This window comes from Motacilla alba, chromosome 7 (genome assembly GCF_015832195.1).
Source record: "Motacilla alba alba isolate MOTALB_02 chromosome 7, Motacilla_alba_V1.0_pri, whole genome shotgun sequence".
NCBI classification, from domain to species: domain Eukaryota; kingdom Metazoa; phylum Chordata; class Aves; order Passeriformes; family Motacillidae; genus Motacilla; species Motacilla alba.
In genome coordinates this window covers 17025679-17041354 of record NC_052022.1, presented here as the reverse complement: position 1 = coordinate 17041354, position 15676 = coordinate 17025679, and the positions used below count along the sequence as shown (strand labels likewise).

The 15676-nt window shown below is 37.4% G+C and overlaps 1 protein-coding gene across 1 annotated transcript in view; it reads left to right on the top strand.

Annotated features, from left to right (window-relative positions):
* Nucleotides 1-15676, top strand: part of DPP4 (dipeptidyl peptidase 4) — a 43201-nt gene that overhangs the window by 12824 nt on the left and 14701 nt on the right. The window contains exons 6-18 of the mRNA XM_038143546.1: nucleotides 1266-1318; nucleotides 1421-1493; nucleotides 2642-2762; nucleotides 3168-3328; nucleotides 5129-5232; nucleotides 8606-8735; nucleotides 8881-8925; nucleotides 11895-11999; nucleotides 12102-12169; nucleotides 12354-12407; nucleotides 12874-12998; nucleotides 13954-14001; nucleotides 14477-14575. Coding sequence (XP_037999474.1) covers nucleotides 1266-1318; nucleotides 1421-1493; nucleotides 2642-2762; nucleotides 3168-3328; nucleotides 5129-5232; nucleotides 8606-8735; nucleotides 8881-8925; nucleotides 11895-11999; nucleotides 12102-12169; nucleotides 12354-12407; nucleotides 12874-12998; nucleotides 13954-14001; nucleotides 14477-14575 — 1186 coding nt within the window. The remainder of the gene's footprint in view (nucleotides 1-1265; nucleotides 1319-1420; nucleotides 1494-2641; nucleotides 2763-3167; nucleotides 3329-5128; nucleotides 5233-8605; nucleotides 8736-8880; nucleotides 8926-11894; nucleotides 12000-12101; nucleotides 12170-12353; nucleotides 12408-12873; nucleotides 12999-13953; nucleotides 14002-14476; nucleotides 14576-15676) is intronic.

The window sequence follows — 15676 nt, the reverse complement described above, 5'->3', positions numbered from 1 at the left end:
TTTGCTGTGCAGTTTGTGTGCTGAGAAACCGCTGATTTTGTTGTTCTTTCCTTTTTTTTCTAGAGAATGCCTGTTCTGTTTGTAAAAAGTTCAGTGCTAACTTGTGCAGTGTACAAACACTTGAGCACTGTGTCACTGAACACTGTCTACATGTCCTGGCCTTGCAGTCCCAGAGTGGTTCTTGAACTGTGCCAGATGCAGTCTGTGAACTCAGTCATCAATTTTTTTCAGTTTTAGCTTCCGTGCTGGATCCTCCTAAGCCAGTTAGCTTTTCTGAATTGTTCAGGATTATTTTGCTCTTCACAACATCATTAGAGGCCACAAAATGGATAATATTTTACCAGCCACCCTACACATCCCCTCTACTTGTAATTTATTGTTCTGTAGTATTTTATTTGTTGCATTCATAAGAGTTAATTTTGTTTTAATGCTGAAGCAAGATATTTTAACCTTTATGTAACAGTGTGATTGAAAGTTCTGTTATTATTAATCTTTATTGCAAAGAAAGAGAGTAACAAAATGAATCATGAGGATGTAGACACTTGTTATGTAATAGCCATCTGGCTGTGTAGTACTAAGTTGTTGGTTTATATCTTTATACAAATATCCAAGAACCCTCTTAGAAGGGAGCATTATTGCAACATGTCAGTGCTGTGGGCTGAATCAAACCTTTCCAGCCCCACATAGCGAGCATGTTTAAATGTGTGTGCATTATCGTCATCATCTTTCTCTCTGTCAAGTGGCCGCAGAGCGATACAGATTTCAAGAGGCAGATTACTCAAAGAGTTTTATTTCTGTGACAATATGAATGGGAATAGGTCACCCTGGTACTGGAGGAAGTGCTGCAGACATACTGCTGGGACTTGTGAGAACTAGCATAAAATAAGATGCCAAGTTAAATAATACAGCATGAAAAATGAGACAGAAAACAGCAAATGAGCCAGTAAAGCACAAGGAGGAGGGTAAAGTGCACACTGAGGATAGTCTGCCATGTAGCTACAAGGATATCTAATAATCTGCAGCATCTCTGGCATCTGTATCTCTGTCCTTAATCAGTCAATGGCCTCAGTCATAGTATTTGAGTGATGACCCCAGAAGAGTGGAAATTCTTTAGTCTTTCCTTAAACCTGGTAGGGATCTGTTACCCTTCAATGTTCATTGTGTTCTCTCTATCTTAATAAAAATCACAAGAGAGCTTTAGGGGTAATTCAAGTGTCAAGAGATGTGAAATTTATTTTCTTACTATTAAAATAATTCTTTTGCAGTTGTGGAGGCATTCCTTTACAGCTTCATATCACATCTATAATTTCAGTAGCAGGTCAGTAATTTTTGCACATAAAATGCTATTTTAATGTTCATTTTGCACTGAAATGTCATTTCACTGATTTCTGTTGGCTGCATTTTGTTTTTGTTTTTCCAGTTCTATCTTAGATGATGGACTACTACCTAATGATATACAGTATATATCCTGGTCACCTGTTGGTCATAAACTGGTTAGTAAGAAAAATAAAACCTTTATATAGCCATTTTCATACACATGACATGGAAACTCAAGTTGTCTGTACCCTTGAGGTTTTGGGACTTTCCTACTGCTAGGTAAAGTAGCTGAACTAGTTTCAAAATTGACTACTGTAGCTGGAAAGATTCCAGAATTCCTCTGTGTGTTTTCTTTTGTTCTTTAATGAAAATGCATTCCTCATAGTAACTGGTGGCCCCAGCAGTCATGAAATGCACAAATGCACAGGAACTTTGTGTTTTTACAGTTGCAGACAGTAGCTCATCCCTTTCAAAGACAGCAGCATTACAACTGTCTATTTAATCATCACGGTGTGATTTTTATCTCCTAATTACACAAAAATTGATGAAGTTTTACTTGATAGATGCATGTAATGGGATTAGAGGATTAAAATCTGTCTTGTACTCTTTCCCACTGTTGTTTTCTTCCTCCCCTCCTCTTCAGTCCATTTCAATGGTGCCAACCACCACGTTTGCAAGGCTTGTGCCTTCCTTGTGTTGTGTGTTAGACTGCCACAGGAGAATGTGCTGTTTATTTATTCCTATTGCTTAGTGAATTTGTATGTCAATTATAAAGACCAGCATCAGAAGCAAAGGAAGATGAAAAGAGTTTCTGTATCGTGGAGCAAAGCTCTGGAATAAAATTGTGCTGTTCAGTTATTGGAGATGAGAACCAGGGGTGATTAGAGAAGCAGGCAGGGGCCAAAAACTAGAGTTCTGAGTGCCACTGAAGAAATGTACCATCTTTGCTGATCTATTGGCAGCACCGAGACCACAGTGAATGTTTTACCAAAGCCCTGATAGTTTTTTTTGAAAGACAAGTTAGTGAAAAACAACTCCTGATGAAGGAAAATAAGTTTGTATCTGGGAGAAAAATGAATTGCAGGATTTTTGAAACTCGATACAGCAGTCATGTCACTTTTCATATTTGATTCGGGTTTTTGCATATTGCTCACCCTGATTTGTATTAGTAACTCCAAGTTTGTTAAGTATCAAGGCTGTTTGGTGAAATGCAGCTTTTAAAGATGTTTTTTTGTCATCTGTTGTAAATTGCCCAGTAGATGAAATAAAGAAAGGGAGTAAGATTTACTGTAATAGTAATTGTTATCACAATGATGTTTTGCAGGCATATGTTTGGAATAATAATGTTTATGTAAAAGCTTCACCAACAGCAGAAGCTGTGCAAATCACTAAAAATGGAGAAGAAAATAAAATTTTCAATGGAATTCCAGACTGGGTTTATGAAGGTAACTACATCAAGCAAGTTTTACTTTCCATTATTATGTGAAAACTATGGTTTACTGTAATTGTTATCTCATTCCTTACCACTGAAAAAATCAAATTAATCAAAATCTTTATTTTAAAAGAAACATGCATCCTTATCTGGGCTTAATACCTGGCTAGTGTGAGGATCTAAGAATATATATGAGTTTGCCTAGTTTGCATTGTGTAACTGGAAATTTTAGTGTGAATTAGCTTCACATGATAGATTATAAACAGTGATCTAATGTCTCATTTCAGAACCCCAACAGTCTGCATTTTAGTATCTGAACTTCAATTAAAAAATCCTATTAAAAACTAATGAGTACAGCACCTAGGATAGAAGAGCTGACTTACCAATTATAACTTAAATACATTTTCATCTCTTTCAGAGGAAATGTTTGGCACCCATTCTGCTCTGTGGTGGTCTCCAAATGGCAATTTTTTGGCATATGCATCCTTTAATGATTCAGAAGTCCCTGTTATAGAATATTCCTTTTATTCTGAAGACACCTTGCAGTATCCAAAGACCATTAAAATCCCATATCCCAAGGTCTGTGTTATTAAACATGTTTGTTCTGTAGTTTCATTAAGAGAGTAGTCTCATTTAATCAGTTCCTGCTAATGAAAATATTGTCTGTCTCTCCTCAACAGCTTGCTGTGATTACTCTTTCTGAAGTCAACAGCATCTGGCAATGTTAAAGTATTTTATTATCTCCAGGGGAAAGAAAAAAGAGGGGAAAAAAAAAGTATGATTTAAGGTTTTGTTGTTTCACTATAAAATTTAGAGGTAGTGAGTAGATGTTGAGATAAAAATTCTCTCAGGGAGCTAAGTTGGTACGAGGCATTAGGCAGATGTACATTAGGTTAGGGTTGTGTGAGGTGTTGATAATGGAATCTTCTTCAGCTAATCCAGCATTTTCAGTTTCCTGTATTGAGAAGAAGAGGAGGAATCTGCTAAAGGAGTTTCTTTGCCCACACGTTAAGCTCTTCCAGATTTAGCTGTGAGAGTGAAAGCTTTAGTGCAAGGAGCTCCTCCTCCTTCCCCCTCCTCTCCACGTGACTTTATGCCCTCTGCTCTTGGCGCTGTTGGCACTGGGCTGAATGGGCTCAGAGTGCAGAGTGATCCTTCATGTGCTCCATGTGGGGAGGATTTCATATTTAATACAGGACTTACCTGTTATTTGATGTCATACAGGATTTTGATTTACCTGAGCAATGCACTTAAGACATAAAGCAAGTACAAATTACACTTAGAGTACGATTGCACTCCCCTGCTGAATGTCAGTACAAGCATGTTCTCATAGTTGGCCTCCGTAATGCACTCACCATCACAGTCCTGGGGCATCCCCATTGCTGGGAAGGAATAGATGGGTTGAAGTCATCTCAAGTCCATCATTTTAGTTCTTTTTGTTCACCCCTGGGATTTTATGCTCTGTTTTGGCTTAAGGCGTCAGCATGCCCTGCCTGCCCCAAATCCATGATGATCTGGCCATCCCTGGAAGATATTTTCACTCTTGATTAATGGTGCAGGACGGATGATGCAGCCAGTTTATTGCTCATCTGGTACAGGTGTCTGGTGGAGAAATTGCCCTCTTTGTGCCAAGCTCAGCTTTTTCTGCAGTAGCCATGGTCACTCCCTACCCTTGCAAAGGTCCTGGAGCACGTGGCCTGTGCACTCAGAGCCTCAGAGGGGTCACTGACAGCTGCAGTCCTGAGCGTGGTCCCTGAGAAGAGACAAGGTGTAGAATGAATTGCCAGTCTAAATTACACATTTTGTTACAAACCCCTTTTGTTTGGAATATTGCTGACTTTGGAGGTGGATCAAGCTTAGCTACCTCACTGTTACCATGAGGTCTTGGCTGGTTAACCACAAGAGAAGCAGCCCTTACACAGCTTTTTGCTGTCAGCAGCATTACATTAGAGATAGTGCAGTGCATGCTGCAGTCACAGCTTTGATTGTGATACAGGCAGCTGTGATATGATTAGTTCATGTAAGGTGCTGCTTCCATGGAGAAGCATTTTCCTGTGTGTTAGCAATGGATTTGATTCTCTCTAGATACTGTGTGTGTTATGTAGGATGAGGTCTGGTCAAATACAGCAAGTCCTGTGATTGTTTCTAAATGTAGTAGTCTTTCTTATCTAGAAACACATAACTAACACTTCTGTGTAAAAAATACAAAGGAAAATTTTTGTATCAATCATAAAACTGCATTTAGGAACTTGTCTTCTCACATGTTTGCAGTTGGTTGGCTTTACCTTTCTGTCTGTAGTAACTTATTCATCTATAATTTCAAACACTTCACAAAGAATATTCTCTCTTCAAAAGTACAATGAAAAATTTTATTTTTAGGCAGGAGCTACAAATCCAACTGTACAATTTTTTATTGTGGATACCACATCACTTCCAGCTTCCAGCCCTGTTGAAATTTTTCCACCCGCAGAAATAGAATCAAGGTGAGAAATTTTGGTTAAATATTTGATATTTGATTGTTTCTTTTGATGGGAGAGGAGGAGCTTTTATATGTGACCTCCCTGTATTCAGTGTACATGCAGTTTTTCCCTGTAATGTGGCTCTGGTAGCAACAAGATTTACCAGAGAAAATCTGCACAGAGATTATCCTCCTAGTGATTATATATAGATGGCATATTCCATGTATGTTATATTCAGAATGTGACAAGTTCTTGGCTCATCACATTCAGTGGAGTCTAACTATGGTGAAGTCATTTCACAGTACAACTTTAATATGAGCAAGTTTTCGTATAATCAAATTATAATATATGTATTTCTATTCACTGGAGAAAAAAAAAACCAACAAAACAAAACCTTAATGGTAAGTGAAGATTTGATTTCGTTGGAAGCAGACTCCTTGCTAAGGCAAGGTATCATGGTTGTCTTCAGATTTATACTTAAAATGTTTGTTTTCTTTGGGAAGATGGTGAAAATCAGCACCTCTCAGAGTAAATGGAAAATTGTATTCCTCAAAATGCCACTGGAAATGCACAACATGATATAAATGTATTTTGTAAAGAGCAGCTACATCAATTTAAAGTGCATGCACACAATTTGGTATCCCAAATCTTGGGTTTTGTTTTTTTTTTTCTTTTTAACAGTATTGTGGAAATGTTTTAGAGGTTTGCACTTAGAAACATGATGGGTATGAAAGCACAGGTTATACTGATAAACCAGAAAAAAAACAAAGGTCTGTTAGCTTATGCATAAAACCAGCATTTTATACATGAGGGCCAAAAAGCTATAACTGGAAAAATCAGTAGTCTTCCATTTCAGCCTCACCACAGTGTAACATCCATGTGTTAGCAGAGATGCAAGTTCTTATGAATATGTTGTTCTTTATCCTTCCCTTACAGTCACACTGCCATAGCTGCATGTTAGATAGCTGTCGTGCCTTGTTTTCCTCCAGAATTCCAGTGCCTCAGAATTAAAAGCCCTTTACATTTTGCTCAGTACTGATTAAGATCTTTGCTCTCTTAGAGGGTTTTTTTAAGTTTTGTTAATACCTTATGGAAGTCGATGTGAGGAGAAGAACCATCAGCTGCCTTCCAGCCTCGCACCCATCTGGCTAGCAGAGGTGTGAGTTACATGGACTTCATCCATTTTTAAATTAATTTGCCACTCTGTAAGGATTAATACAAATATAAATCTTGAATGATGAGTTCAAGGATCAAAAGTCCTTCTCCCAGTGGCTGATCCACATAATGGCCAAGTCTCACCATACATGTACTGCAAAAGTTGAGGTGGCCAGAATGAGTCTTGGGGAACTTTGCGAGAGCAAAGTACATGAGTAGGAAAAGGTGAGCAATGTGCAGTGTTGCTGTTGGGTGGGGTTTTTTCTGGAAGCACAAAGTATTGAATATTTACATTTATAGGTATTAATATGTATACCATTGTATGGCAGGAAAGGTTAGTTTTTGTGATGGAAAATTCTATTTTTACCTCCATGGAGCTAAATTTTGAGCAAAACTGGGTTTGACTTGGTGGCATATCTCACTCCCCCTGTCTGGTTGGGGATGTTGAGGGGCAGTGCCTCAGCAAATGGTTGCCTGCTACAGCACTATCCGGAGCTTGGATGAACACCAATTTTACCCCTACATATGAAGGGGGCACAGCTCACTTAAGTTGCAGAGCAAGAGTTTTATTTGTCAAGAAAAATCACTGCCAGAATCTGGAATGGCTTTGCCATGTGATGGTACTTGAAACCTGACACTCTGCTTGAATGACCAGCCTGAAATCCATCCAGCATTTAAGCACTGGTTTTGGCACCCTGAATACAGGGGCTCCTGTTAGCCGACAGAAGGATGAAGGAAATGGATTCTTCTTGTCTGAAATTCTCTATCCTAGAATAAGCTGACTTCTAAGTAGGGTAGTTGCAGAGTATCCCTTTTCAGCAACAAATGAGGCAGGGCAGTGCAAAACTACTGTACTTTATACTTGACTTAATTGCAGCTTAGTTAACCTTTTGTGTGTTGTTGAGTACTGAAGGTGCATTCCCACTCTCACAGGGGAGACATAGTTATTGTAATAGCTCAATAAATGATACTTGTTTTGTTTGTTTTCCTTGTAATGTTCATCTTGTCGGATTAATGATTTATCGTCACCAGAATTGTTATCGACACTCACTTGAAGGAATGAAAAGTGTGGGACTAATTCCCCTTATACAAAACAAGGGAAACCACTATTATAGGCACAGGAAGAATGATGGTTTTGTTTTTGGTTTTTTGTTTCACAAACAAGCTCCTGCAGACTCAGTGGAAGTAGCAATTAAATGACCTGCTGACTTCCCAGTCAAATATAAATGCAGAAATAGACCTTTTCCAAACATGAATTTGAAACTATAATCTAGAAATAAATCTGAAGGTTTTTGATAACCAGCTGACATATTTTTAATCCATCCACACTAATTGTAGTGTCTCCTTCCCCAAACTGCAGTGATCAGAAAGACACTCTTATCACAAAACTTCCCACACATTTTTGTTAACTAACTTTGGGGGAAAAGGGAACATGAACTTGGAACTAAGTCAAATGTGCAAATTACAGTTAAAAATGTATACTTGCCTTGGAGGGGAAGTTTGTTTTATTTTAGTTCATAAGGCTTCAAGAAGATAGGAAAGATCTAAAATAAGAAAAGACAGTACATCCAACAGATCGTTATGGTAAACAAAGCCACTAAATTTTATGTGGTGGATTTTTAAAATTAATATACAGGAATATTCATGAAAATGGGTTTTTTTCCTGATACTTCATGCTTCATGTCAGCTGGGTAGTCTCCTGAAGGTGAAAGTAAAATATTCAAATAGTCATATCTGGTTTTGGTATGATCTCTCCCTCCACTGTAACTAAAGAAATAACTACTAAATTGAACAAAAGTATCTATCATTCAGAAAATAATTATAAGCAATCAACTTCAGGCAGCTAAGGATAAAATTGCTTAATCTAAGGCATATACAACTTAATATTCAGAAGAATTTCCTCTAGATGCACACAGTACGAGATTTATGAACAGCCTGGAGTAGCTATTATTTTATGCATTAGAGAATAGCTGTTAAAATTTAATTGCAGTCTTTATGGAAGTGGGTTGTATGAGCCATCTAATTCTTTATTGTATCTCTGAAAATAACTAAAGCATCTACTGGCAGCAAAAACAATTGATGAAAAAATGGCTCAATTACATTTGCATCATTGTTTATTGTTGAAGAGTAGATTGAAATGAAAATAGCCAGATGAGTCTCATTCAGTGAATTGCTGAATGCAGTTGTATGGTATGCTATTATAGAGAGGATTTCAAATATCTTATGTTGTTGCTGTTTTCAGCGATCATTATTTGAGTGTTGTAACATGGGTGACAGATGAAAGGATTTGTCTGCAGTGGCTCAGAAGAATTCAGAATTTTTCAGTCCTCACAATCTGTGACTTTGAAAATGCTACTTGGTCATGTCCAAAGGTAAGAGAAATTATGTGGGAGAGTTGCAATGGTAGGTGAAACGAGAAAGGAGTAGACTGTATCTGTATGTTTATCTTTGTAGAAATAAAGCCTGATGTAAAATAAACATAATTGTTGTGGGATTGTTTGTTTTTCTCGTTCTTAGGAAAAACAATTTACTGAAGAAAGTACAACTGGCTGGATTGGCAGAGTAAGTATTCAATGTCTAAAACTGCTACATGCTAAATAATTCTGATAATTATGAAAATTTCATATGAGCCTGTTGCATTTTGCAGTGCCTCTTGCACATAGGTCCAGTCCTCTCACTTGCTGTGTCTTACCTGTACAGGAAAAAATTATCTCAAATGTCACCTCACGCCTGGGGTTAAGCTTAATTTTTTGTGAGTAATGGGTTCTGACCTCCCAGGCTGGGCTGACAGTGCAGTATGGCTGGAGCTCTTAATCATGCCCTCTGTGACCTGTGCATCTTCTTGACAGCACAAGAAGTTATGGCTTTAAATTTAAAGAGTAGGCTCAGATTAGGTGTTAGAAAGAAATTCTTCCCTGAGAGGGTGGTGAGGCACTGGAACAGGTTGTCCAGAGAAGCTGTGGATACCCCATCTCTGGGAGTGTTTTAGGCAAGCTGGATGGGGCTTCGAGCACCCTGGTCTAGTGGAAGGTGTTCCTTCTCATGGCAGGGGGGTTGGAACAAGATGAACTTCAAGGTCCCGTCCAACCCACACCATTCTATGATTCTATGATTTTATGTTCAGCTTACCAAAAGCATAGCACCCTGTCCAGACTCCTTTCTGCTTCTGACCTGCTGCTTTGGTAGCAGTAGGTAGGGGAAAATGCAGGAGCCCAGATTCAGAATTCCCTTTGTTCTGGGGAGTTGCCAGCTATTCTGGTTTACCTGCTTTCTAGTCTTCCTACTGCCTCCAGAAAGATCTAGGGAATTAAATGTATTTAGAAGTGTATTCTGCAACCTTTGAATCGTATTGGAATAAAGGCATTAAGGACAAAGGTAATTTTTAATATATCAGGTTGCAACAAACCATTTCAGGTTTTAGTTGGGGCTACTCATTTATTTATTTTTCCCCTGAATGAAATATCCACTGAAGAGAAGTGGGGACAAGATGAATGTAACTGGCCAGATTAACATTTTCATGCACTGCTGCCAAACCAGCCACTACTGTCTGGATGATGCTTTCCAAGCTGCCTCTTAGTCCTTTTGTACATGGTGGGGAGTAGGCACCTAATGAACTACACAGAAGATCTGGGGGAAGTGAAACAGAGATGCAAAAGTTCAGATTTGGAGGGAGAAATGAGTTTCAGAGTTTTTGATGAGAACACAGAGTACACTTTCCACTCCCGCATTTTCCACACACTGATTATGCTTTAGTCACTAATTCACTTTTGAAGTCAAAAATGAAAGTTTAAAGAAATGCAAAGAGGGAGGCAACAGCAGGGATGAAATCATCCGCAGTATGAAGATGAGAGATCAACCCACCTGCTGTCAAATTTGATATGGAAAGGAAGGCCTTAACGCTGACACATTTTGCTTCTCTGCAGCAAAGGCTTCACAATTAGACAATGTGATGATCAAGCTGCAGACTTTGTAAACAGTTGTGCAAAATGAGAGGGCAAAATGCAAGTCTGTGCCACTAAACTAGGTTGTTGGTTTTTTGTTTCTTTTAAAGAGACAACCCACTTCTGTTGGGAGAAATGATAATCTCACTGTATGATTCTTGGATTTGAGAAAGAGAGAGTAGGGAGGACTGAAGAGGGGATAGCATAGGTATATTTATTCCTTTTTCATTTTTTTCACCTTCTTAGGGATGATAAAATTATATTTGACTGATAAGGAATATCTTTATACATTTGCAAGATGTATATATGCACATACTTATATATAGAAAAATTTAAGTAAATTAGGTGTGTAAAATACAGACATATAATCTTCTCTTTGTATCTATAATGTTTTTTATGAGTTTTGGCAGGGAGGGCTTTTTGGTTTTCTTGTTGGTGGTTTTGTTTTGGGGTTTTTTGGTTTGTTTGTTTGTTTGTTTGTTTTTTTTAATAGAGATGAAATTACATTTAAATGAAGAATGCTCAGAAAAGCCTGCATTGCTGTATAAGGCTTCCAGGTCATCAGCTGTTAGAGCTTGCCAGTTGAGTTAAAGGAAAGTCACACTTTGGAAAATAAGAGAAAAGCTAGCAAAATATTTGCCAGATTACTTTTTGCAAGAATATTGCTTGGGAACAAGGAGAGGTTATTTGGAGCCCATAGTTAGAAAGACTTAATATCTGTCTTTGCTTTCTGAGTGACCGGAGGCAAATCACTTCAGCTTTGTTTCACCATTTCAGGATGGGTGTAACATCTCCGAGGCAGTTCCATTGTGTCAGTTGCTTAATTAGCATTTAGATCCTTTGGGCATTTGTCACAGATATAAGTTTTATTTCATTCAGCTCAATTTCATTCCTCTCTTTTTTCCTACCATATGTAGCACATTCAAATGGCAGTCAATAGAAGAAATTGATTCATTTCTGTCACTCTCAATTGATAAATGGATAATTACTTCCTGAAAATATTATTCCAGTTTGAGTTCTCTGTCATTCTGTAATCACCTACTTGCTAGGGAAATTTCCTCTTGGAAAGCAGCTTGTGTTTTTTTGAATAGAGCAGGACATTTTTCACTGTTAAGCTAAAAAAAAAATGAGTTCAAAGAATTTGTTCACAAGTATGTGTTTTAAAATGGGAAATTCAAGAAAAACATGAATTTGCAAAATTTACATTTTTATAGGTTACAGCTGCATTGGATGGAATAAAACAGTGCCTTTGAAAGTAGATGCACATATTGAACTAAGACCACCAAAAATACTTCAAATTCTATGGGGGGGATAGGGGAAAGGAATTGGGGGGTGTGGATCACTGCCAGAACTAGTAATCAGGAAATTCTGCTGCTTAAGGAGCAGGAAAATATTTCAAGTGTGTTTATTTTAAGAGTGATGGCTATGGGTTCTACTTACTAAGTCAGAAGGCAAAAATGTTGCAGGACATTCATTGATGCCTTGTTGTAAGCATTGAGAGTCCTGGTTAGAGATATTAAAACCTAAATTTATCGCTTAGGATCTGGAGTTTTGTTTTTTGCTTTAATAGACATCTCTCTTATGTTCAAGTTTCAGCCATCTGTCCCTCACTTTGCACCCGACAATGCTTCCTACTACAAAGTCTTCAGCGACACAGCAGGTTACAAGCACATCCATTACATAAATGGCTCACAGGTGAGGAGTGTTGTCTAGGACAGTCGCTGCTGGCTTGTGTTTCTCCTGGTGATCAAGGACTTTCATGTTCTACTTCTTGCCTTAATTTTCCCCCTGCTCCAGGTTCCAATAGCTATTACTTCAGGAGATTGGGAAGTAATCAGCATAGAAGCTGTAACCAATAAATTTTTGTAAGTATCTGTAAATAAGGTACCTCTTCCTATCATAAGGGCTGGTAACAAGGGTCTAAGCAAGCACAGAGAGAGAAGAGGGAGAAGGTTTTTAACTTATTAAAATCTGATTTAAACATGTCAGATAAAATTTTTAATTATACTGTAAATATTTTACTAAAACCAGTATGTTTTGCTTTTATAGGTACTACATCAGTAATGAAAATAATAAAATGCCAGGAGGAAGAAATCTTTATAAGTAAGAAATTATTTTTTCTGCAGTATGAGTAAAATTTTTGTTAATTAAAAAGAGAAACTTTAATAAAAAATCACTGAAAACTTAAAGATTTGTATGTTCAGCCTAATGCAGGATTCTCTTTAAGATATTTAATGAAAATCAGTGTAAGAGTATAAACTGCAAAAATAACAGAAATATTTTTCTGTAAATTCAGTTAATAAAGGGAAATTGTGAAAAGAAACAACCAATCCTCAAGCAAAAAAACCCTAAATATAACTCTCATGCCTTTTTTCCTATTGCTATAATTTCAGTATTAATTGAACTCAAAAGATGAAACTCTGTTTTTTCTGGTTTTTGAATCAGTTTCTGTCAGTTTCTATCTTCCAAATTTTAACATTTTTTATTCAGCCATCTTACTTAAAAAGCATATACTGCTTTAGCATAGCTTAAAAAAAAATCTCTGAGATAAAGCTCATTTACTTTGCAGAGTGCTCTTGGAAAGCAATCCAAAATTTACTAAATGTGTTAGCTGTAATCTGGATGAAAAAAGATGCCAGTATTATTCTGTGTCCTTCAGCAAAGACACAGAGTATTATCAGCTAAATTGTCTTGGTGAGTATATCCCGAATTAATTGACATAAACATGACTCGCTGATTAGTGGGGTGGTGAAGTTCACTTCGTCAGGATCTTGATATGTACTGTGTAACAATGATATGTGTTGATAACATTGGATAAATGTATTGGCAGTGGAAATACTTACTGCCTCCTAGGCTCAAAAGTACCTTGACAAAAATTACTGGGATAAAACTTGTTAGTTCTATCTGTCAGTGGACCTGAAAGAGCTGCAAAACACTCCTGTCCACTGTGCATCTCCTCGAGAGATGTATGGGGAGCTCTGCCTGCAGAAGGAGTTTGGAGGCTCTGAAAGTGCGACAAGCAACAGAGAGAGCAGTGCCTTATGTATGAGAATAAAATTGAGATAGTGCTGGTCAAGAAGAAAATCCAAGTAATGTAATCATAAGGTAAGCAGAGGGACTGTAGTCTGTCTGTGACCTCTAAGTGCTCCTGCTACATAGTGCAAGGGTTAAATTAATCAAGGTCTGGGAAAAATAAATACGTTCTCCAAAATTGCTTTAAATTTAAATCTATTTAAATTGGCTGTTTTTTAACATGCCAAGATCTTCCTTAATCCATGGGCTAGGAGGACAGACAGCAGACAGAATTTTCTGTCAGACTGTGAAAATGGTTGGAGACAGCTGCTGTGGTCCCTGTGACAAAGCTGCCTGACGGCCAAACCATCGTCCACAGCCAAGGCATGGGCTTCGCTAAAGAGGGGAGGTTCTGTTCTTCAGTACCTCACAGTCATGTGGTTCATCTTTGAGTCAGTCTAAACATTCTGTGGGATCCTGTAGCTTGAATTTGGGCCCTGCTAACCTAAAATATAGCTTGAGCAGACAGGAGGGAAACAAGTTCTGAGCTTTTATGATTCACCCATTTCCAATTATTTTATGAGGGCTGTGTTTCAATCCAGCATGTAAACGGGAAGGTTTTGTGCCCTGTTAACAGGTCCTGGCCTGCCCATGTCTACCCTGCACAGAAGCAGTGATGATAAAGGTATGGGATTGTCTTTAATTTATATTATGCCAGAAAATTGCACTGTAAATTTTATTCTAATTTTCTTCTCATTGCGTAGTATAATAATAAAAATGTCCATTATAAAGGGTAAATTTAATTTCAAATAATTACCAGAAGAATAAATTGTATAGCTTCATATATATTTATTCAGAGTTTATTTAACATTATTATACACAGGGCTAGAATACAGTAAGTAGTGTATGACGTATTTACTGAATAATTGTTCAGTTTTTCTGAAACAATGTTTAGATGAAAAACAGGGAAAAAAGAACTGAAGGAAAACGATATTGTAAATGTTGACTCTGAGAGGAAAAACAAAAACTGCTGTAAACCAAAACTGCAATATAAGTTGCCATCATCTCAGGTTTAGTATTTAAAGTGGTTCGTAATTAAAGAGCAGTGCATTTGAAAAAAATCTATTTAGTCTTTGAATCTTACTTACTCTGTTATTTAGTCCTCAGATACTTGGAAAATAACACTGAACTGGAAAATTCATTGAAAGATATTCAGATGCCTTCAAAAAAATTTGGTTCCTTTAAAATAGGTGGATTCGGTAAGTTCAAAAATGTATTTTACCTTTCCCCTCCCACCCCCCCCCTTTTCACCCAGTGGTTCAAGGTCTTCTGCTGAGGAGCATGACAGGACAGATGGGTGTAATGGGAATTCTTGCAGTTATTCAGAACTTAGAGGCAAGAATTTTTTGGGGGGGCATTTCCAAATATTCTTGGTTATTTTCTGAAATCCCAAAGTGTTCTTATCTAAAATTTGCCTTTTCCATAGTGTGGTATCTTCATGTTTTCATGATGAAGTGGCTTAACTCTTTTTTCCTTTATAATAAACTAGAAACCAGAAGTCTCTAACAGTGCATTAAGTAAATAAGAGAAATGAGTATGGGGCACTAACCCAAAGCTTAACATTGTTGAATTTAAATTACATTATAAATTCAAGCAGGTCTTTCTGATTTACAGGTGCAAGTCCCCTTGGTTTTTGTTAGCAGGTTGGGAGAGTGGAGAAGTTCAGTTACTATGAAAAAGCAGACACAATCAAAATGAAAAAATCTTGAAAAAACATTTAAGCAACATTTGAACTCTATCACCTTTGACTTTGTGTGGAGGGATTGGATAGGTTGGATAGATTTGGATTGAATCATCATTCTTGAAAGCATATTCATGCTCTGAGACTGCATAAACCTTAGTACAGACCAGAACAAAATGCTAGAAAATGAACTGTTAATGCTTTGTGAGTGGTGCCCCTCAGAATCTGGATAGAGAAATGTTCATGGTGTGCTCTTAGGCTGAGCAACATCAAAGAGCCCAGCAGTGGGAGGCCTGGTACCTGTCTAAACTGTACTTGCTCCAGCCTTTGCTACTAGCTTTTCTCTTCATGACAAACTTCCTCCTGATAAAATGAGCAGACATTCTTAATGGAATTCCATTTTATGAACTGTATTGAGTTAGGTCAGTCATTGCTAACTGTTCTTTTTGATGCCTCCCTTCTTTCACTGTTACCTTATTTATATAATAATTCTCTTTATCTTTGTGTTTTCTGTCTTTTATTTCTGTCACATTTTTACTAGGGCTAAAGATGAAATCTTCCAGGCAAGATGGAGATTTAAAGATGTTCTTCATGCTATCAGTTGTATATTCATATTTTT